This window comes from Theropithecus gelada, chromosome 2, assembly GCF_003255815.1.
Source record: "Theropithecus gelada isolate Dixy chromosome 2, Tgel_1.0, whole genome shotgun sequence".
Taxonomy (NCBI): domain Eukaryota; kingdom Metazoa; phylum Chordata; class Mammalia; order Primates; family Cercopithecidae; genus Theropithecus; species Theropithecus gelada.
Window position 1 is genome coordinate 95977247 of NC_037669.1, and position 24363 is coordinate 96001609.

Sequence of the window (24363 nt, forward strand, 5' to 3'; positions counted from 1 at the left end):
ATTCTGGTGGGTCCAGGGTGGCCCTGGGTGGCCCAGGGCTCAGACCTGGGTTCTGGGGTTGAGGGCAGGAGGCTGGAAGAGATGACCTCCCTTAGTCCCCTCTGGCTGCCCAGCCCCCTGAAGTGGGATGATCCTCCCACCAGGCTGGATCCACTGACCACAAGAGTGGGTGCCACCTTCTCCAGGGCGGTGCCAGCCCAGGCTCTCATGTGGGACTGTGTGCGCCAGGGTCTGCACATCCTGGGGGATGCAGGGGGCCTCTTGGTAGAGATGGTCATCCCAGACCTCAGTCAGTACCTCCTTCCCTCTGTAGGCCCCCTCCATCTGTCCACCTGCCTCCTCCCTTGGGCTCACTGCCTCTGCATGCCCTGATCTGAAACCTGCCTCCCCTCCTCATGGAGCCCGTGCAGATGCTCCTAGCCCCAGCTCTCTGGTCCCACAGCAACTTCTGGGCCCAGATTCTGCCTTTTCAGAAGTCTGGGAGGCAGGGCCCCCGCCTGGCCATAGCCTTCTTGGTCTGCTCTAGGCACTCCTAGCCCCGAAGCTGGTATTTTAAAAAGTGATTTCTGGATATTTAGAAAGTCATCCGGTGTGAGGAGCTGGGAGGGTCCAAGGATAGAGCCCACAAGAGGAGGAAGATTGAAAAGGGGTCAGAGTGCGAGTGGGGGCTGTTGAGGGCAAGGCCCACCCCCAACCCTGACCCCCAAACCCAGCCACAATGCCAGTCAGCCTCAGGCCAGAGGGTGTGAGCAACGGGTGCCCTGGCTGCTCTACAGTGGATCAGAGCCACTGGGTGTGGGGGGTCTTCCAGGGGAGGTGTGGGGATGCCCGGGCAAGGTAAGGCAGGCTCCCAGGGCAGAGACTGAGGCTGACCCCTGCAGCCCCCGTACTGCAGCGGGGGAACACAGGGATAGGCAAGGGTCTTAACCTAGAAAGCCCCAGCAGCTCCTGTGCCCATCAGGACACCGCTGAGGCTTGGTGGTGGTGGAACCCAGGAATGGTGTTTGAACCCACGATCTGGAAGGGGAAGCCAAGGACAGTCCTGGCCCATAGGCTCCCCTATCTGCAGGCAGTGGGCAGGCCCAGTGAGGGGACCCCAAGAGCCTAGACCATGAGCTTACCCGGCCAAAGACAGCAGCCAGCACCAAGACATCAAAGAGGGCGGGTAGAAAGGTCATCACATCTGGGTTGACTGCAGTCAGCACCAGGTTCCTCTGTACTTCTGGAACGCACAGGCCTCTCCTTCCTATCCCTGAAGTGCCCCTGCCCCCACCCCAGCACCCCGAAGACCAGCCTAATAGATGCACTTGTCCTGGGTCAGCCCTGCTGTCCAAGCAACTGCACATGTTTTAATAAACTGGTTATCAGACTGCTTATTACAGGTATGAGGGTGGTCTTGGAACAGGGTAGGCACTTCATGGTTAGCCAGTTGCCAGGCCTCACTGGATGCCTCTGTGGCTCCTGTACCTTGGCCTGTGGGTAGGAGGTTGCCAGGACCATGGTCCCCTACAGAGGAGCCTGCGGCCTTGGGGCCCATCAGTCTCCATGGGACTGATTTGATCTGCTTGGTTTGTTGCAGGGAAGCCTGGGCAGATTCTCCAGGGCAGCAGGGGTCGGGGTGGCAGGCTCCATGAAAGAGGTCAAGTTAGCATGGGGGACACAGGGGCATCAGGTTGCTGTGACAGTGACCTAAGCTGGAGGGGGTTAACTCTGGGGACCTCTATCTGTGATATACACTTACTCCCTAGAGATGCCAAAGGTGAGCTGGCCCTTGAGATAGCCCTGGTCCCTTTTGTCCCACCTGGCCACTTCTGAAAGCCCACCACCCTCTTATTAGCTCAGGAAGGCTGCCTGGAGGTGGAGTCCTTTAAGAGAAAGGAGGAAGTAGGGCTTGGTAAGAACCTGTCCTAGGGACGCACATATGCTTTCCTGCCGTGACAGCCTGGGCAGGGGAGTGCAGGCCTGTTTCTCCCATGGGACAGGCCTGAGCTAGAGCTCAGGTCCCTTTGGAGACCACTTCTCACCCGAGACTTTGTAGAAACAGTGAGAGGGGTCTGCTCCTGTGCCAGCTTTCAGTGGTGGGACAGAATTTTCTCTTTCATGTTAGAGTGGGAGAGGAAGTCAAACAGGCATATACAAGTACCAATTTCTTCTAATTTCCTATTATACTGCAATAGTTCTAAAACTACTAACGGTTGGGTAACAAGAAAAAAAACAGTTATCTGGTTGATGTATTCTTTATTATGTAACAATTATTTCTGAGACAAAATCCAATTCAAACATATTACTGAGGATTCTATATTAGTATATTTTGGAAATGGTATAATCCAAACCTGATTTTCTAATATATTTTCTTATATAACACTTAAGGAATTTTTCACTCCCATTATTTGGCTCTGGAAAATCTTTACAGGAAACATTTGTTACACTAGAAATCAAAATTTAAGTAGAGTTGTTAGGCACAGTTAAAAGGGATGATATACACAAACTATAATAATTACAAATCAGTACTTCTTTTGAATACACATTTGAATGTAAAAGCTTTTAAAATAATCAGTGTCTTAGATAAATCTGCAAGAACTGATTTTAACATCTCCTTTACTTTCTAATGCTTTTCAGAAAAAATTCCTTTCTGATTCATTCAGCAGCAAGAGCCCAAAAATGGTGTTCCAAGCCAGGATTCACCTTGTCCTCTTCAGAAATGACCTGAAGAGCTTTTGGATTGGTTAAAAATATTGCCTGATGGAATCTTAGGGTAAACCCGAAGAGCTAAAAGCACTGAATCCAGAGATCAGGTCTCTCGGCCGTGCTGGGGACACCATCAACCACTTGGGGTTAAATTGTATTGCTATGAATGAGAGGTGACTCTGAGGGGCTTTAACCAGGCCGGGGCTAATGAAAGGGTTTCAAACATCAGTAAGAACAGGAAGATCAGGGTTGAGAAGAGTGACAAGAAATCCGGAATGGTCTGAACCATTTTACACTTGATTCTATTTCTTAGAGCTCTTTGGGAAACAGGCAAGGATTTTCCTGGATAGTGTTTGCCCATGAAACAAATGAGTCATCTCGCTAAATGATTCAAAAACATTTCCTGTTGGTTTCATACTACTAATAATTATAATATTTTAATGGATAGGAGAAATTATGGGTTTAAAATTAAATTCTCCGTTAATGCACGTTTTAATAAACTGGTTATCAGACTGCTTATGACAATGTCAGTACCACATATTCAACTGCTTTTAGTCCTTCCAGTCTTTCTCTTGGGCATAACTGGTGGTTATCTAATTTTTGCTACCTATCAATCACCTGTTTTGGACATTAACTGTCAATTACTGGCTGCAAAATGTGTGTGTGCATATTTACATGAGATGTAACTATACAGATGCATGTTGAATTGCAGACAAGAGTTCCATTATTTCAGAGCTGTACTCTGAATGTGAGACCTTTGCATTTATACACACATACCTCTCCAGCCCAACCCAACATTCATTCATATAAAAATATATGACTATTGTAGAATCCTTCATTTACATATCACTAAAAATATGTTCTTTCATTCTAACATCTTTTTATCTACCTTTGTCAACCAACATCATAAGACTGGGATATAAAATCTTTTTATTAGTTACTTATTTATTTCAAATTATTATTATTATTTTTTGAGACAGGGTCTTGTTCCGTTGCTCAGGCTGGAGGGCAATGGTGCCATCTGGGCTCACTGCAACCTTGGCCTCCTGGGCTCAAGTGATCCTATCTTAACCTCCCTAAGTAGTTGGGACCGCGAGAATAAGTCACCACGCCTGGCCTATAAAATCTTTTTAAAACACATTTCCTAGCAGAAATTAACTTTTTTTTTTTTAAAAGTCTACTTTTAAAGCAGCAGTTAGAAACTTTGTTCTTATGATATGTAAATAATACTGTTATATCAAACTGTGGATTTAAATATTTTTAATTTAAGTTCCTTTCTTATCTCTTAAAAAAATAAAACAGATTTCTGTGTTACTTAATGGCTTCTCCATTCTTCCAATTCCAAGGAATACAAAGGTCTCCATCTTGCATAACAGAGTAAAAATGTGAAATGCAGAGGTGCATCCCATGTAGGTAAGGCAGTGATTGTTCTAGAAGTCTCTTACAACAATCCACCATTTGTGTACTAGAAATGCTGGGCTCTTTATATAACTTCTCCAAAGAAAATTTCTTTGTTGATGCCTGTATCAATTCATTTTCAATAACCTTTAACCTATTATATAGAAAATAAAAATATTGTCATAAGCTATAACCAAATAAAAGAACACATAATGTAAATATATTCTTACATATTGGGGCCATAACTCTGCACTCACAACACCGAAAATGCCACCCACAAAGGCCAAATTATATGTTTGGAAGACATGCCAATAGCCATCATGTGTTAAATCTTTTGAGTTTCTGTCACATGGATCTCTAAAAGTATTTGGTAACATTTTTAGCAGTAAAGGGCTAAAAATAACATAAAATTTAAAAAGCTCTTATATTGCCTTACCTAGCAGCTGTTAGTGACTGAAGGAAGCAGAAAATGAAGACTATAAAACCCCTAGTTTTAGGACCCACCAAAAGTTTAACCCTTGGGCAGTAATGCTGTCTAAAGATTTCCCAGATAAAAGCAGACTCACGGAAAACCAGGACCCTGAGGAGGACAGGTTCTCTTCACTCTTCCTCTCCTACCTCACCAGTCCTCTGTCTGTTCCCTCCCCTCTGCCTGGGGTTACAACTCTCTTATTCCATCAGGGGCTTCAGTTCAGGTCTACAAAGTATACAACTCTAGGCAGAACTCAGTGTCTCAAATACTTTCTCCCACAGGTGGCAAGTGCTTAGGGATATGGTGTTTTGATAAGTGGATTCAATGCGCTACATCTAGACCAACACATGAGTTACTCAGCAAGCCCATTTAACAACATGAATAAAGCAAAACTGCCATGGTCGTGTCCCTGAGCCAGTCTATTTAAAATACTTCATTGGTTTAAAATGTCTAAATATCTTACATTTAATTACCCTTAAACTCTGCATAGAAAAGTAGGTACTATAAAATTTCCATAAACTAGACAGTAAAAAACAGAAATAGTCATAGCAGTTAGTTATCCTGGCCTATAATACTGATCACTTTCTCAAGTGCTGTTTGCTTTTTCTGTAAGATTACTCTCCTACACAGTGCTGCTTAGAGATTCAAGCAGACAGACAGCAGTCAGGGCTGATGGTGCTGAAAATGTTTCACAGCTGGGCCTGCTTCTAATCTCTCCAGGATTAGACAGAAAGAACCCTTAAACTTCTATCAATAGGAGGGGATGAGTAACTTTTTCTGTAAAGGTATTTTTCACTTGTCAAGAAAAGATATTAACAACGATGCTTAGAAATGAGAAGCCTTGCCGTGTGACCATGTTACTGCATAGTTCTCCAACAATATATCTTTAAAATCTGGGCAAGACTCTCATTCTCATTCCTTTTAGAAGCTTACAGTCTCATCCTAGGGTTTCCCAGACCCATGGGTCACAAGCTTTATACAGGAGAACCCATCAGTTCTTCTGAGGTGCAATCTTAGAAAAGCATTGAGAAGGCAGCCCTTGTTAAGGTTCCCCAGGGCTGTCCCCTCAACAGGAAAATAACATGTACAAGCCTTTCCTCATCCTTGGGTGCCTCTACAGTCAGCAGGAAATTTTTTTTTTTCCTGAGATGGAGTCTTACTCTGTTGCCCAGGCTGGAGTGCAGTGGCGTGATCCTGGCTCACTGTAACCTCTGCTTCCCAGGTTCAAGCAATTATCCTGCCTCAGCCTCCCAAGTAGCTGGGATTACATGCATGCACCACCACGCCCGGCTATTTTTTGTATTTTTAGTAGAGGCAGGGTTTTGCCATGTTGGCCAGGCTGGTCTTGAACTCCTGACCTTAGGTGATCCACCCCGCTCAGTCTCCCGAAGTGCTGGAATTACAGGTGTGAGCCACCGTGCCTGGCCTTGAGATAGGGTCTCGCTGTAGCCCAGGCTGGAGTATCAGTGTCGTGACCATGGTTCACTGCAGCCTTGACCACCCAGGCTTAGGCAAACCTCCTGCCTCAGCTTCCCAAGTAGCTGAGACTACAGGTGCACACCACCATACCCAGCTAATTTTTAAATTTTTTGTAGAGATGAGGTCTCACCATGTAGCCCAGGCTGGTCTTGAACTCCTGGGCTCAAGTGATCCTCCTGCCTTAGCCTGCCAAAGTGCTGGGATTATAAGTGTGAGCCACCATGCCCAGCCTTTAGTCACGGTTTCTACTACATGCATCAGAACTACTTAAACATTCTTCTATTACTGTACATTTTGATTGTTTCCAACTTATCTAAGTGATTTTAAAATTTGAAATATATGATACAGAGTAAAAGGAAACATCTGAGTGGGTTACTACAAAAACGTAAGTGGGGAATGCCCCTGCGAGGGAGAGCTGGCTGATCCTCAGGCGCAGTTAACTCTGGGTTGTTACCACCCTACAGAAGAACTGCGAACTAGGCTATCACCAGCCTCTAAAGGACTGGGGGCTCCACAGGCAGCAAACACTGTCTACATGCCAGCCAGGCAGTGCCAAGAGACAGGACCAACCAGTCATACAGTTTTGGGTTGTACATACCAGCTTAGAAGAGTGTGCGCTTCCCCCCCCCCCTTTTTTTTTAACTGTTCAGCAAGCTGAGGGTCCTGCACAGCTGCTACTCTGAGGACCCTGTGAGCATGGGTGGCCTCTGGCTCCTTTTCTTTTGAACTAGAACAACTGAGAGCTTTACTCTTTTTTGTTAGGTTGGTGTAAAAGGAATTGCAGTTTTTGCCATTTTTTTTAATGGCAAAAAACTGCAATTCCTTTTGCACGAACCTAATAAAATAAACTATGTTTCCACTTAAGAATCTACCTTATAAGTTAAAAAGTATCTGAAAACCACTCTCTAGGAACATGCTTCATGGAAGGAAAGAAGTTAGTCTGCATCACTGCTCTGCGAATATAATGAAGGTGTCTTACTAGGGCAGGGACAGCAGAGCAAAGGAAGGAAAGACAGCAAAGGCGAGGAGAGGCTCCTGGGCCCAGAGTCAGGGGCACAAGGATGATGACTGAGCAGGAAGGAAGGTTGGGACTAGCAGCAAGTGCTTCCTCTCCTTGGGGGCTAAGTATAGGGATGAGGACTCTGGGGCCCAGAGCCAGAAAAAGGCTAAGGAAGCAGGTGAAAGGTCAACGGGTATTTCCTGAAGGCCCCCTGTGTGCCAGGCACCCATCCCAGTTGGCACTGGAGGGAGCAAAATAGACTGAAGTCTGCCCTCAGCGAGCTTACCTTCTTTTGGGAAGGAGAGAGAGAGAAAACACATTAATAAGGAAACAGCAAATTTGTTGAGGTGGATGGAGAAAGGCAGGCCGGCTGAGGTGGAGAGGAGAGTGCAGCAGAGGGTGGGGGCTCCATGCTGCAAGTTGTGTGGCCAGAGAAGGTGGAATGTGAGCAGGGCCTGAGGAGGCTGCAATTTCTGAGGAAGGAGGACCTCAGGCTGGGTGAAAGCACACAGGCCCAGGAGCGGACACATGTCAAGAGTGCTCGAGGAGGATAAAAAGGCTGGAGCAGAACGAGTGAGAGGAGAGTCCCAGGAGCTGAGCTGAGACAAGCAAGGGAGTGGGCAGAGGGTCTGTGGGCACTGGGCAGAGGAGTGACAACTCTGACTAGGTTCCCACTGCTGCTCTGATGAGAGTCCACCGCGGGTTGGGGAGGTGCTGAGTGTGGAAGCCTGAAGACCAGACAAGAGGCCATCACAAAATGATGGAGGCTCAGACCAGGTGCAGCAGGAAAGGAAAAGAGAAGAGGTGAGTTTCTTTCCGGGTCTGCTCTGAAGGTGGACTGGGGTAGGGAGTGAGACAGGGGAGAGGAATCAAGATGACTCGCTGGTTTTTATTCGCCTGAGCAACTGGTAGGACGGAACATTCACAAATTAACCTATTTGAATGTTTTTCTTTTTACTTTGCTTTCTCACAATGTAACAGCATTACTCGAAAGCTATAAAATGGTCATAGAGAAAAAGAGAAAAAGCAGCTGATAGGTTATAGCAAACAAAATCATCAGTCCTAATGATTAACAGTTGGCTAGAATTGCTCTTGAGGGTTAAAGCAGACGTAAAATTCAGAAAAGAAATAGCACTAACAAATACTTAACAGCCAATCAAGAGGTAGGGTGTGATAGGATCTGGCCTACTGAGTTGTCATCAGTTCTATAAGGAAAACAAAAGAGATGCTGCTCCTTCATTTATTTTATACATAAAATGATCTCGTTGTCTCTTGCTAAAAGAATGGCTTCCATGGTTAGTTGCCATCCCTTCATTTATTTTTCTGAGACAGAGTCTCGCTCTGTCGCCCAGGCTGGAGTGCAATGGTGTGATCTTGGCTCACTGCAACCTCTGCCTCCCGGGTTCAAGTGATTCTCCTGCTTCAGCCTCCTGAGTAGCTGGGATTACAGGTGTGCACCACCACGCCTGGCTAATTTTCATATTTTTAGTAGAGATAGGGTTTCACCTCAAGTGATCTGCCCACCTTGGCCTCCCAAAGTTCTGAGATTACAGGTGTGAGCCACCAAACCTACCCTCTCTCTATATTTAAAATTCCTGGCTTTTAAAATGAGCACTTTGTGGAAACTGAACCTCAAATGAACAGTGAGGCAGGAGAACTGCTTCCACTGGCACCCTGCTAAACAACCAGGTCCCATTACCCTGTCCTCCTCTCTTCTCCTTGAAACTTCCCTCCATGGACATGTGGAATGGCATTCTCTACAGCTTCCATCCTGTTCCCTGCCGTTGCCTTCCCTTGTCCGCTATGCTCCCAGGTGTCAGCTTTGGCTTTTCCCACTGGATTGTGCTGCAGCTACCACTGGCAAATTTATAGCACTCACATCTCCTACTAGAAACAATTCCAGGAGGCAGAGATCATGTCTAAGTCTTTCTATCAATGGCATTGATTTCAGCTTTGGGCACATAACAGTCATAGTAAATGATGGCTAAGTAAATGACCTCATTTCTTCATAGGTGATACATAAAACAATATCAAGCAATATCTTACCACCTACAAAACAGGAAACTGTTGGCTATAATAGGACTCCTTCAAAGATACAAACAACATAAAAACAACACTGCTTAGGAACTAAAATGATACATTGTTTTTTTTTTTTGAGAAAGGATTTCATTATGTCACCCAGGCTGGAGTGCAGGGGTGCGATCACAGCTCACTGCAGCCTTGGCCACGGAGGCTCAATCAATCCTCCCACCTCAGCCTCCTGAGTAGCTGGGACACAAGCAAGTGCCACCATGCCTGGCTAATTTTTTTTTTTTCCCACCATATTGCCCAGGGTTTCACCATGTTGCCTAGCCTGGTCTTGAACTCCTGGGCTCAAGTGATCTCCTTGCCTCGGCCTCCTAAAGTGCTGGGATTACAGGCTTGAGCCACTGTGCTCGGCCTAAAATGATTTTTTAAGGTTTCTTCTCAACTTAATTAAAATGCAGATAAAGTTTTCTTTATATCAACAGTTAAAAGGTTTATTATTTTTCTTTCTCTCTCTCTGTCATCCAGGCTGGAGTGCAGTGGCGTGATCTCGGCTCACTGCAAACTCCGCCTCCTGGGTTCAAGCCATTCTCCTGTCTTGGCCTCCTGAGTAGCTGGGACTAGAGGTGACCGCCACAACACCTGGATAGTTTTTGTATTTTTAGTAGAGACGGGGTTTCACCATGTTGGCCAGGCTGGTCTCAAACTCCTGACCTCACAAGTGATCTGCCTGCCTCGGCCTCCCAAAGTGCTGGGATTACAGGCGTGAGCCACTGTGCCCGGCTTAAGATGATTTTTTTAAGGTTTCTTCTCAACTTAATTAAGATACAGATAAAGTTCTTTTTATATTAACAGTTTGACATTTTTTAAGCAATATTCTTGTTAATCAAGAAATAATCAATATTTTTGCTTGTTGTCAGTCTTTTCCATCTGGAAAATTCCTTGCTGATATTCTTATTTTTCATTCTGTTCCTGAATTGACTTTTATATTAAGAAGCTGAACTTCTCAAACTGAGGTCCATGGTGGTAACATAATTTAGGTAGGGAATAAATAAATATGGAATATCTACAAATTAGTCAATTTCCTAAGCTTCATACTGTTTCCAGGTCCCATATTTATGAGTTCCAAATATCTGAAGTTTTCAGTTAGACTGAATGATCTGACTTTACAGAGGACTGGCAGTACTTACTCTTCCTTTCTTTTCATGTTCTCTCTTGCCTGCTGAGCTTTGGTGAGAATAAACCACTGGAGATTTGCTGGATCACAGAGTGTTGGAATATTAAAATGCCCGAGTTCATGCAAGCTTGGAGCATATCTGTCACTGCAATAAAATATACATTAAAGGAAAAACCACTGACCCTCTCCTCTCCCCGACCAGAGAAAATGTTTTATTAGTCCTCAGGAAAATAAAATAAAAAAAAAATCATCAAGAAAAGCCACCTCAAAAGTGCAGCAACTTAAAGCTTTGCTGCCCCCAAAGACACACTTCTTCAGGATCACGACCTACTTGCAAGCCCTCTGACCTTCCTTATCTGTTACGTGCAAGGGGTGACCTGCTGCACAGTGAGGTTGTCAGAGCTAAAGACAGAATGCATATAAGTACCCAACACAGTGCTCGGCAAACAGTGTATACACCACAAATGTTGGCTACTGATTTACTATTAGTTTAATCTTATAATGTTTTCCATTGGATTGACTTTGCCCAGTAAATCTGCTCAGCAATATATTCAAAGAATGTTCTAGACATTAAATTCTTCAATCCTCCCATGCTGGCTTTTCTAGAGCGTAGAAGAGAGTTGCTAACACAAGTCGTGGCATTTTCTTCTTTAATTATTAAGAACTACCCATTGAAATACAAAACAATTTAATGCATTTACACACACAACCCACCTAGACGAAGGAATAAAAGTAATCCTTCTATCTTAGATATTTACCTGTTAAGGATCATTTGTAAACCACGCAAACTTCGAGGGTGAAATGGTATCCTACTTTTCAACAGTCTATTATAAAACACATCAAGAAGAGAGTAATATTCTTCAAGTGTCAATACTGGCTGTAATTCTTCAATATAAACAACTTGTATGCCACCTAAAAGATAGCTTATTTGGTCTTCTAAAATCATCAGCCTCCTCTGAAGGTCAAAATAACTCGGCAATCTTTCAAAAAGCTACAGTGTTAACAAAGGGAAAGAAACAATTAGCTTTATGTTACTATAATTTAATTTTAGAATTCCAATAAATGGCATTAAGACATTTTTAACAAGAAAATGATTTTCATTGAAGGAAAGTTCAAGTAAGAGATAAAAAAAAAACCTTAATTGAATTCTGGAAATATTAATATTCAAAACAAGCCACTGTAAATCTTTGGGATTTTTAGATGGGAATTTGTAAAGTTCCAAAAAAAAAATGCTCCAAATAAAAGTAAGTCCTAATCCTAAGCACTATTATTTAAATATTTAGGTAAGAATCTTCAATTAGTTTAGAATTATTAAATGGTACAATAAAGGTTTTAGAAATAAAGTGTATGTATTTCAACTCAGTCTATTCCTTCAAAATTTACTTTAAAGTAACTAAACTCAATTAAGTGCAATAAATATGATTGTGCACCTACCATATACGTAAGCACTGAGTTGGGCACTTGAAGGGTATAGATTGTAAGAGTTTGTCCCTGTTTGGTTGGCACTCACAGTTGGGGTACAAGGAAACAAAAATTCGAATTTAGCATACTAAATGCCAAATCAGGGTGAGTGGATCAGGAGAGGAGGTTCAGGCAAAGGTTTCGAAGGGAGTCTAATTCGATCAATCTTAAACATGAAGTAAGATTTAGAAATGGCACGTGAATGTAAGGGCTGTTTTGGGGGAAGGAAAAAGAGCATGTGCAAATATGGAACCATGAAAAGGAGCAACATGTTTGGAAACAATAAGGAGTTTGGTATGGCTGGCATGTGACCTGCTGCGAGGGAAAGGAAAGAGCAAGGCTCAAGGTGGATGTAGGGGCTGGGTCAGGGAAGGACCACTAAGGACTTAAGATTTTCTATTAAAAGCCAGGGTCTTTTAGAAGAGTTGGAAGGCATTAAAAACTCTGCTATAATAAAAGCAATAGCTGCATAAAAATTCTACAAATTATTTATAATCTACTTTTAACGTCTTGTGGAAAATAATTTTACTCCCTATTTTTCAATTTTTCTATGGGTTACTCATGTATATATGGTAACTACATTTTAAAAACTTTTTGTTTTGAGATAATTCTAGATTCATATACCTTTAACTTAACAGTACATCTTATACAATTATTGGTATAATATTACAACCAGGAAATTGACATTGATACAATTCATTAATCTTACTCAGAGGTCATTAGTTTTACTTGCATGCATTTGTGTATTTTTCATATGTGTATTTACTTTATTATATGTGTATGGAGCCATGTGACACTGCTACAGTCAAAACACACAGGAATTCCATCATAGGGATCCTGTTTATAGCACTGACACCTCTGCTCCCCTCTCTCTACTTCCTGGCAACCACGAATCTTTTCTTCCTTTCTATCATTTTATTATTCCAAGGATGTTATATAAATAGAATCAAACAGTTTGTAACCTTTTGAGACTGACTTTTTCACTCAGCACAATGCCCTTAAGATCCATCCAGTTGCTGCAGGTATCAATAGCTCACTCCTTTTCATTGCTGAGTAGAATCCTATGGTAGGGATGTACCAGTTTGTTTAGCTATTCACACACTGAAGAACATTCATTTTTTTTCCTAGTTTTTGGCTATTATAAACATTCATGTACAGGTGTTTGTGTGAACATAATTTTTCATTTCTCTGCTGTAAATACCTGAGGGTGACTGCTGGGTCATGTTTAGTTTTGTAAGAAACCATAATAGTCTTTTTCCAGAATGCCTGTACCATTTTACATTCCCATCAGCAATGCATGAATGACCTATTTTTTCTGCATTCTCACCAGCATGTAACTATTCTTCATTTTAGCCATCCTGGTAAGTGTGTAGTGGTAATGCACTGTGGTTCTATCTATCTATCTATCTATCTATCTATCTATCTATCTATCTATCTATCTATCTATCTATCTATCTATCATCTATCTATCTATCTATCTATCTATCTATCTATCTATCTACCTACCTACCTACCTACCTACCTACCTAATCTATCTTTCTATCTTTCTATTTATTTTGAGACAGAGTCTCACTGTGTTGCCCAGGCTGGAGTGCAGTGGCACAATCTCGGCTCACTGCAACTTCCGCCTCCCGGGTTCAAGTGATTCTCCTGCCTCAGCCTCCCAAGTAGCTGGGACTATAGGTGCCTGCCACCATGCCCAGCTAATTTTTTTTTTTTTTTTAAGTTTTTAGTAGAGACGGGGTTTCACTGTGTTTACCAGGTTGGTCTTGAACTCCTGACCTCGTGATCCACCTGTCTTGGCCTCCCAAAGCACTGGGATTGCAGGCGTGAGCCACAGTGCCCGGCCAATGAATATGTTTTTATGTGCTTACATGTCATCTGTACATTCTCTTTGGTGACATGTCATTTCATGTCACCGTTTTTGGTTGCATTGGTTTTTTTAGTAGCCCTTTTTAGTGGGTTTTTTTTTTTTTTTTACTGCTGAAGTTTGAGAGTTTTAGATTGCCCTTTTTTAGTTGGTTTTTTCTTTCCTGCTGAAATTTGAGAGTTTTGAAATATATTCTAGATATAATGTCTTTGTCAGATATGTGGTTTGCAAGTATTTTCTACCAAATAAATATTTGATTTGAACAGATGCTTCACTAAAGAAGATATGTGGATGACAAATAAGCACATGAAAAGATGCTCACCATTATTTATTATTAGAGAAATGCAAATTAAACATTGAATGAGATTGTACCACAGAGCTATTAGACTGACTAAAATTAAAAAGACGACCATAGTTAAGTGTTGGCAGTTTTTTAAAAAGTTAAAATACTCTACCATATGATCCAGCCATTCTATTTTAGGTATTTACCCAAGAGAAAGGAAATATATGTCCATATATTTGTACACAAATGTTCATAGCAGTTTTATTTGTAATAGTCACAAAGTGATACGACCCTATGTCCATCAACAGGTGAATGAATAAACAAACTGTGGTATATTTATACAATGAAATAGTACATAGTAATAAAAAGGAATAAACTTTCAATACATGCAACAGCATGGATGAATCTCAAAATGAGACAGTGAAAGAAACCAGACACAAAAGTTTGCAAGCCCTATGATTCCACTTACATAAAACTCCAAAACTAAGCTATAGTGACAGAAAGCAGACCAGTGGTTGCTTGGAGAGGGGGTGGTGGGATGGGAGGGAGTGTTTACAAAGGGCCATATGCTCACATATATGCCCAGGTGTTGGATACGTTTGCTATCTTGACTGTGATAATGGCTTCATGGGCATACATACATGTCAAAATACCAAACAACACACAAGAAACATGTGCAGTTTATTAAATGTCAGTTATACCTCAATAAATCTGTTAAGAACAGGTAAAACCAAACAACAGAATATAGGCTTTCAGGCTGTGCTTCAGAAAAGAATGCAGTATTACCAGACAAAAACTGCCTTAAAAATCAGTCTTCCTTCTTAAGTATGTTAAGTATATGATATTTCAGCATCTGATCTGAAAACAGCTGACACTATGATTAAAAACATTCAAAAACAAAAACAAAAACAGAACAAAATTTTTTTTTGGTTCATTAACATTATAGCATTGTTGGAAATGAAAGTATATGAATGACAAGAAGTTTTTAATTTTAAGGCTCTTTCTTACTTTTGTCCAGTGATGATGGACATCCATTGTTCCTAGCATCACATGGCCCACTGCACTCATGCCAGAACGGTCTGTAAATATGATTGTACACCCTGATGATAAAACACAAAACCTTTGGTCATGGTCGAGGTGCTTCATTCTTTCTGCATTGTGCCAATAGTGTATAAACTCAGGATTAAATTCAGTAGAAGCTTAAAGGCTAATTTTATGCCACTGCTTTATTCAAAGAACAGATTTAAAAGTTCAGCTATGATAAAGTTACTTGGTTTTTCCATTAAAATTTATAGATGTACATAGCAGCTAGGTGATTTTTTAAAAGAAAATGGAAAATGTTTACCTTTTGCTTTTTTAAGTGTTTCCAAATTCTGCTGTGCTAAGCGGCTTAAACTATGCAGCTGGCTACAGCGGTGGGCGACGCCCCAGCTCCTCTGCCACCTAGGCCAACAGAGCACACAAGCATGTTAGTAAGTGGCACCCTGAAGAAGGAGCAAGCACTCACCACAACTACTGGAGTCCTTGGGAAGCCAATGAGTCTCTTTCTGAAGCAGGCACATCACATGTTTTGATTGATCGTATGTTTCTAAGCTAGCTAATTTTTAAAGAAGCAACCACATGGAAAATGAATTGTTTACCAGAGGGCAGAAATATTACTACTATGTTCAGGTATCCAAAGATTTAAAATAAGCAAATACATGATGTTTCTATTTAAAAATAAGATGATGAAATGGGAAAACTTTGAAAAAAGTATTTTTCTTTTTCACATTGTTATAATGATGATGGTTTTGTTTTAGATTCAAGTTCCAACTAGGAATTCCAGTTAGGCTTATCAGGTTCTCTTTTCTGTTTTTGAGATAGGGTCTCACTCGGTTGCCCAGGCGGGAGTGTAGTGGTGCAGTCATGGCTCACTGCAGCCTTGACCTCCTCTGCTCAAGAGATCCTCCTACCTCAGCCTCACGAGTAGCTGGGACTAAAGGCATGTGCCACCATGGCTGGCTACTTCAAAAATTTTTTTTGTAGAGACAGGGTTTCACCATGTTGCTCAGGCTGGTCTTGAACACCTGGGCTCAAGTGATCCACCAGCCTCGGCCTCCCAGAGTGTTGGGATTACAGGCGTGAGCCACTGTACCTGACCTCAGGTTCTTTTTATCTCATTCTAGAGAAAGTGATTTTGATGAAATCATGTATATCTGCTCATTTCATAAATTTCATCAATTAATATTAAACCCCAGTGACACATGGCACCTGACATTGACACGATGTCAGAGGCCCTGCTGTGTAACTGTGAAGAGCACTGGTCTTCAGAAAACCCACCTTGGAGTTCTAATTCTGTGGTTTACTAGCTCTGTGACCTTGAACAAGCTGCTTTTAGCCTTCCTAAGGTTTTCACTTGCATGCATGCAAAATGAGGATGTTTCCTGCTATACAGGTAGTAGACATCAAATGAGGTAATGTGTGTGAAGGAGTCCAGGCATTCAAAACAGGCTCTTAAGAAACACAGGTTCTTCTTTTATCCTAATACTGATTCTGATGAATGTCATTTCCGATAAAATGAAAACTTGTTTAAAAAATTGTTTTTTTCTTTAAACTACAATTTAAAAAGTAAAATATAATTTCAAAGAATATTAATTTTTGATTATTTGACATTAAAAAATTTAAGTGACAAAGGTAGTAAATGCTGTTTTCGTTAAAAATGGTGTTCTATATAGGCTGTTTAGAATGAAAAACAATGTCATTAGTTAATGTTTCTGTTTGCTGGAGTTTTGGCTAACTTTTTTTAGCAAGTAAAGAAGCCCTCATGCCCATAGTCCTCAAATGTTATGGTCTCAGGGACCCTTTTATACTCTTAAAGATTGAAAACTCCAAAGAGCTTTAGCTTATTTGGGGGATATATATATATATATATATATATATATATATATATATATTTTTTTTTTTTTTTTGAGACAGAGTCTTGCTGTGTCACCCAGGCTGCAGTGCAGTGGTGTGCTCTTGGTTCACCGCAACCTCCATCTTCTGGGTTCAAGCAATTCTCCTGCCTCAGCCGCCTGAGTAGCTGGGATTACAGGCATGCACCACCAGGCCTGGCTAATTTTTGTATTTTTAGTAGAGACGGGGTTTCACCATGTTGGTCAGGCTGGTCTCGAACTCCTGACCTTGTCATCTGCCTGCCTTGGCCTCCCAAAGTGCTGGGATTACAGGCGTGAGCCACCGTACCCGGCCAGGTTATATCTATTGACATTTACCATAATATAAATTAAAGCTGAGAAATTTCTCCATAATACTGTAAAATAATATTTATTTCTTTTTTTTTGTTTAAGAAATCCTTTCATTTTCCTAACTCAGTCTGCTTTGACAGATCTTTTAAAATTTCTATTAGAAAAAGTTATTTGCATGTACATTAATTTATTTACCTTATAAACTTTTAAAAATGATCTTACTATTTTTAGTTAGAAAAGTTTATGCTAATGGACTATGGAATGGGAAGAACCCCCTATAATAAAGTTTAATCTGAAAATGATTAGTGTGATGATAAAATAACAGATATATGCATACATTCAAACATTTCACACATGGAAGTCTAAAAGAATGCTTTGAAATTCTGAATTATCTTATGATGATTTGATTATACAAGAACAGAACATGTAAATACTATCTGTACTCTGTAAACACAGGAAAAAAGGTGTTTTTATGGTACCCAAATAGTCATTTGTTTTAATATAAGAAAAAAAAAGTCCTAATAATGAGAATTGAAAACAACAAAACAGGCTATAGCAAAAAGTAACAAAGATGTTTAAACATGAAGACTAGATGACGATTTTTCTGAGTTCTAGTGATGGGAAGTCCAATGACTGAATGACCTGACTCCTCCTTTTCCCTTCCTTAGAGTTTTAAGAACTGTTAAATCTATTCCGCAATAAATTTCAGCATGGATCTTTATATAACTGCAATTTTCAAGTTTATGAAAACTTACTTAAAAAGTTCCGCGATATAATATAGAACCAAGAATACAACATCCATTTTCTCCCTCCCCTCCTCTTTTTAAACTCAAATACTAATCTTTTAAAACACTTATTATTATTTAGAGATGGGGTCTCGCTATGTTGCCCAGGTTGGTCTCAAACTCCTGGCCTCAAGTGATTCTCCTGCCTTGACCTCCCAAAGTGCTGGAAGTATGAGTCACTGTGCCTGGCCTTAAATATCTTATAAGATGGGGGCATAATTATTTTTTATATATTTTGTGTATATGGAATAGGGTATTTTTCCTACAAACTTATTATGTAAAAAAGTTTATTATGCCAAAAATGTCAGTACTTAAGCCTTACTTCTTTATCTATATATAGAAGAAAGAAGTAACATATATATAAATTGAGATGAAGTCTTGCTCTATCACCTAGGCTGCAGTGCAGTGATGCAATTATAGCTCACTGCAGCCTCAAGCTCCTGGGCTTCAGTGATCCTCTTGCCTCATCCTTCCAAGTAGCTGAGACTACAGGTGCAGGCCACCGTGCCTAGCTAAATTTCTTTTTAAGTTTTGTAGAGATAGGGTCTACTAGGCTGTTGCCCAGGCTAGTCTTGAACTCCTGGGCTCAAGTGATCCTCCCACCTTGGCCTCCCAAAGTGCTCGGATTACAGGCAAGAGCCACGGTGCACAGCCTTACTTCAATATTTAAAATAAGAAATTACTAAGAGTTTTCTTACACAGATGAACATTTCATGATGTTCATAAAGATAATTGAAGAGTACTCAGTTATCAGAGCAAAAGTTAAAGATGCAAATATTTAGCTGCTGAAAAGCTTATCAGTTGGTAATTCATATTCATTTTAATTTCTAAAATAGGTTCTCTCTTCTTTATTACCTGATATCTGACAGTTGCAATTGATGAGACAGTTCATCTTTTAAACGATCTAGTTCTTTTCTAAGTGGCAAACTGTTCTTTAGCTTTTTAACAGCACTTTTCCCATTGTTATCTAACCAGGATCTAGAAGGAAAAGAGAGAGAGGGAGATATATATATGTATATATATATATATACACACAGACTCTTTATAATACTAACCATAATATAAGTATTTCTACTATTAAAAGACACATGTATGCACTTGCATATTCACAATAGCAAAGACTTGGAATCAACCTAATCAATAGATTGGATAAAGAAAATGTGGTATATATATACGATGGAATACTATGCAGCCATAAAAAAGAATGAGTTCTTGTATTTCATGGGAACATGGATGAAGCTGGAGGCTATCATCCTTAGCAAACTAACACAGGAACAGAAAACCAAATACTGCATGTTCTCACTTATAAACAGGAGCTAAATGATGAGACCACATGGACACAAAGACGGGAACAACAGACACTGGGGCCCACTTGAAGGTAGAGGATAGAAGAGAGGATCAGTAAAAACAACTATAGGGTACTAGGCTTAGTACCTAGGTAACAAAATGAACTGTACAACAAACCCCTGTGATGAGAGTTTATTTATATAACAAACCTACACATTAAAAAAAAGAACCTAAAAGTTAAAAAAAATTGTACTAAAAAAAAAAGGACACATACATTATCTTAAAGCAGCCCCAGTGTTAAACCGAGCTTTCAATCAAACCTTTACTTCTACCTATTCTTTTTCAGAAATACCTACTTTTAAAATAAGTTGCTTGGAGAACTGCCAACACCTGTCAAATCATATTCTATGCAACTTCCTTTGCATATTAAAAAATTAAATTTTAATTATATCAAACCTGTCACTAGATTTCTAGATATAATTTTTTTTAATTAAAAATACTTCAAAGTGTGTTTATTACAACCTTCAGTAAGCTATACTAGATCTTCACTGATGTCAGTCATACACATATGGGAGGGTAGAACTAATACTAATTATGGAATAAGTGACCAAATATTATAATAGAGCTAAAAAGGTGTAAAAGTCAAACTCAACAGACATATCTGATGAGACTAGTGACAATTAAGAGGCAATGGGTCCTGATGAAGGAATATGAAAAGATTACTTTGTGGATTCTAGCTGGGTGGACTCCAGTTTCTGCCTTTTTAGTCTTGGATACTACTACCCTGAGCTCCCAATGCTTATTCCCTCATCCCTGTAACCTAGTCCCTCTGGCTGGTCAGACCTTACCAATCTAGTCATTTTGCCACACCCTCCTTCCAGGAGGGCCTCTTCACTACCCTGGTGCTCAGTGACACCTCCATTCCTTTCCACCCAACCAAATGTCCAGTTTCAGTCTCGTCTCAACTATATCAACTCTATAATAAGCTCAGCAGAAAGATGTTCTCTAAACCTGTATTTCTTAGAATGTTTACCTCAATAGTCTTACAAGAACTAAATATCAAAAATGCTTTGGCCGGGTGTGGTGGCTCAAGTCTGTGATCCCAGAACTTTGGGAGGCTGAGGTGGGCGGATCATGAGGTCAGGAGTTCGAGACCAGCCTGGCCAATGTGGTGAAACCCCGTATCTACTAAAAAATACAAAAAATTAGCCGGGTGTGTTGGCGTGCACCTGTAATCCCAGCTACTTAGGAGGCTGAGGCAGAAGAATTGCTTGAACCGGGAGGCGGAGGTTGCAGTGAGCTGAGATCACGCCACTGCACTCCAGAGCTTGGGTGACAGAGTGAGACTCCGTCCAAAAATTAAAAAAGAAAAAAAAAAAATCTTTAAGGATTAGAAGATAGCTTTCAGCAAACAGCTGAGAGCCTGTGTGGCCTTCTAGAGAGCAGCACCACCTCTGTAGAAACCGTCTCTCACTTGGTGCTATAATCATGACACAAGGGTGCTTGTTAGTGCTCAGGGTCACTGGCTACCCAAGGGAAGTCCAGAGAAATGAGTGACCTGGATGGAGTCCTGGGAGGCTGACGAGCTGCTGCAGGAGTGGGTGGTGAGGGGGCAGGGACAGAATGGTAGTGACTCTGGGCTGAGGGGAACATTTCAGATTCCAAAACAAAGTGGTGGGGAGTGGGCCCTAGGCATTACTATGCAAGAGAAAACTCCAGGAAAACCAGAGGTTCCCTTTCTTCTTCTTATTTTTTTGTACAGACTAGGTCTCACTTTGGTGCCCAGGCTGGCCCCAAACTTCTGTGCTCAAGTGATTCTCCTGCCTCGGCCCGCCAAAATGCTAGGATTATAGGCATGAGCCACCATGCCTGGCCATTTTTTCTTAAAAAAATTTTTTTACTTGGCTATGCTAATCTTCTCTGTATTGTTCCAATTTTTTTGAGATGGGGTCTAACTATGTTGCCCAGGCTGGAATAGATTGGTGTGATCATGGCTCACCACAGTCTCGACCTCCTGGGCTCAAGTGATCCTCTAGCCTTAGCCTCTCTAGTAGCTGGGACTATAAGCATGTGCTACCATGCCCACCTAATTTTTAAAAATTATTATTTGTAGAGATGAGGTCTTGCTATGTTGCCCAAACTGGTCTTGAACTCCTGGACTCAAGTGATCTTCCCGCATTGGCATTCCAAAGTGCTAGCATTAAAGGCATGAGCCACTATACCTGGCCTCATTCCATTTTTAGTATATGTACTGCTGAAGGGAGCACTAGGTTCCTTAATAGTCACTTTATATGTTTTAGATGTTGTGATCTAAAGCATTTAAAAAATTATCAAGTTTAGAATACTGAAAATGACAAATCATTATGCATCTATTAAACATTTATCCTGAATGCCTGACATTGTGTTGTGTTGGAATTAAAAGGAAGATAAAGTCCTTGTTTTAAAGGAAGACACATTTAATAAGGAATATAGAGATAAGTAATTAGAATAGAGGAAATTCTTCCTGGAAGATTCTGTAGAACAGGTAGTATGTGATCTGGAACCCAAAAGATGTATCAGATCTTTCCAGGTAGGTGAGAGAGAATGGCATGTCAATCATAATAGTGCACAAAGATCTATGAGATGAGCCAATATGCCCAGATGACAGGATGCTTAGAGGGAGAGAAGGGCATAAGAGACTGGAGAGGGACTACGGGTAAAGTGGGGTCAGACCATGAAGGGTCTTACACACTGAGAAAGGGAATTGTAAGTTTATCCTCTAGGTGAAAGCGTTCAATGTTTTTGTTTTTTGTTTTTTTAAATTCACTGACTTTGCATAGCAATTAATAATCCTTCCTATACCCTCTTTAAGAATACTGGTAAACATTTTGTCACTTCTGCATGGCATGTGATTAAGCAGGTAAATCTATCTTAATTTATATCACTACTATTGGATATGGCATTACAATTTTCCAACTTTTCCACACTTATTAAGTAATACATATTGTTCAACTTACTTTAAATCATGTAAGAGAAAGCACGATTTATTGACATATGAATTATCAAATGACACACTATGTTTGGTTTGGGGCCCAAATGTTTTGCAACATAGATTCAAATATGATCTTATAGATTCATGAATTGATTTTTGGAATTCTTACATTTAATGTATAAAAATCAACTGGTCTAGCTTAACAATATTTGTGTTTTGTTTCTAAAAACTGAAGTAAAAACAAAGACTCTCAACATGGTTTTTGTTTTTTTTATTATTATTTTTTGAGACGGAGTCTCACTGTGCCACCCAGGCTGGAGTGCAGTGGCATGATCTCAGCTCACTGCAACCTCCGCCTCCCAGGTTGGAGTGATTCTTCTGCCTCAGCCTCCTGAGTAGCTGGGACTACAGGTGGGCACCACCATGCCTGGCTAATTTTTGTATTATTAGTAGAGACGGGGCTTTACCATATTGGCCAAACTGGTCTTGAACGCCTGACCTCGTAATCCACTCACCTTGGCCTCCCAAAGTGTTGGGATTACAGGCGTGAGCCACCGCGCCCGGCCATGGTTTTTAACATATACAGATATAAAGATACATGTTTCCTGGCTCTGGCCACTGAGAGGATTAGTAGTAACTGAGCACACGTAGCACTGAGATGTTGGTGTCTATAAACCAATCCCTACTAGAAAGAGCCAGAGCTTCCTGGCAAAACTCCCGAATCAAACTTTGGAGCAGGAACAGTACAGATGAACCTGGAACAACTTAGTGAACCAGAAAGTAAGGGAATTATAGGAAAGATGGGAACCTAGGCACTTCATATAGTCCCCATATGAAGAGATGATGAAATGAAGAAATCAATATGTGGCAACCGGCAGAGTAATATGTGATTCAAGCAAGAATCATCAATGAATATTAGAGCAAGTGAGGTAGTAAAAATCTAAGGAGTAAAAGGATATTTATATAGCCCTAAATATCTCCTTAACAGAAGCTAATTAAAGGAAAAAAAATCATAACTTCCTGGAAGAAATTAGTATCATTAGTAATGGGTTACATAACCATCCCATGCCTCCTACATAATCCACTGAAAACACCACAACATCATTTCCGGGGTAGGCCTGTGAAAAACTCTGACTGTAATTATGAGGAAACATCAGATAAACAAATGGTAAGACATTCTACAAAATAATTGGCTTGTATTCATCAAAGTAATGAAAGACAAGAACACACTGAGGAACTGTTCCAGATTAAAAAAGACTAAAGAGATTTGACAACCAAATGTGGCTCATGATTTGGGATTTTCTTTTCCTAATAAAGGGCAGCGCTCAGAAAATGAGTGACATTTGAATAACATCTCGGGGTTAGCTAACAGTATTGTCATAAGTGTTAACTTTTTAATTTTTATTATTTTCCAAGATAATGTTTTTATATTTAAAAAATGTACAACCTAGGTATTCAAGGGTAAAGGGACATTGTGGCTGCAACTTACTCAAATGGGTCAGAGAAAAAATGTGTATAAATATACATATATAATTTCAATATTTAAATATATATATAATGATAAAGCAAATGTAGTACAAAGTTAACATTTGAGGAATTTGGGTGGAAGTTACATGGGACTTCTTTATATTATTTCTGCAAATTTTCTTTTTTAATTTTAGTCTCTACCTTTTTTATTTTAGAGACAGGGACTTGCTCTGTTGCCCAGGCTGGAGTACAACAGCACAATCATAGTGTCACGGGATCCTTGGGGTGTCGCTTTTCCAGCTGGAAACTTCTGTGGTTGGTAGTGTCCTTGCCTGAGTTTGGCTCAGGCCCACTGGGCTCATTCTGCCCGCTTGGCCTGGCAGGCTGCACTTAGCTCACACTACTGGCCCAGATCCCACGTCTGCCAAGGGCCAGCCAGGCACAGAGTGGCAAGGGGTGTGTGAGTGAACGCAGGGTCCAGCCACTGTGGACAGCCAGGTGTGCTGACTGCAGTGGGGCAGGCAAACCCATGCACCAGCACAGGCGTTGGCTCCATGCAAGGCTGCAGATGACCAGGTGTACCACTGTGGGAACCGAGGAACGTGGTGGTTCCTGGAAGCTTGGAGACACCAGGAACCACAGGGCCCCAAAGAGGGTGTCACAGCCCTGGCTTGGGGAGCCCCTAGGTCTGACCTCCCCGAAGGGCTGCAGCTTTTCTCTCCTTGTCACTTGTAATGTAGTGAGCAGGGGGTGTGTTTCAGCTCTGTTTGTGTTAC

At 40.9% G+C, this 24363-nt stretch overlaps 1 protein-coding gene across 5 annotated transcripts in view; it reads right to left on the reverse strand.

Annotated features, from left to right (window-relative positions):
* Window positions 1-2221: 2221 nt before the first annotated feature.
* Window positions 2222-24363, reverse strand: part of TCAIM (T cell activation inhibitor, mitochondrial) — a 71460-nt gene continuing 49318 nt past the window's right edge. For 4 of the 5 annotated variants that reach the window (XM_025377550.1, XM_025377554.1, XM_025377551.1 and 1 more), the window contains exons 6-11: window positions 18718-18840; window positions 15199-15296; window positions 14862-14953; window positions 10998-11230; window positions 10253-10384; window positions 2222-4240 (exon numbers count right to left, since the gene is read on the reverse strand). In XM_025377550.1, coding sequence (XP_025233335.1) covers window positions 4000-4240; window positions 10253-10384; window positions 10998-11230; window positions 14862-14953; window positions 15199-15296; window positions 18718-18840 — 919 coding nt within the window. In that variant the 3' untranslated portion in view covers window positions 2222-3999. The remainder of the gene's footprint in view (window positions 4241-10252; window positions 10385-10997; window positions 11231-14861; window positions 14954-15198; window positions 15297-18717; window positions 18841-24363) is intronic. The other variant, XM_025377552.1, reaches the window with a different exon arrangement.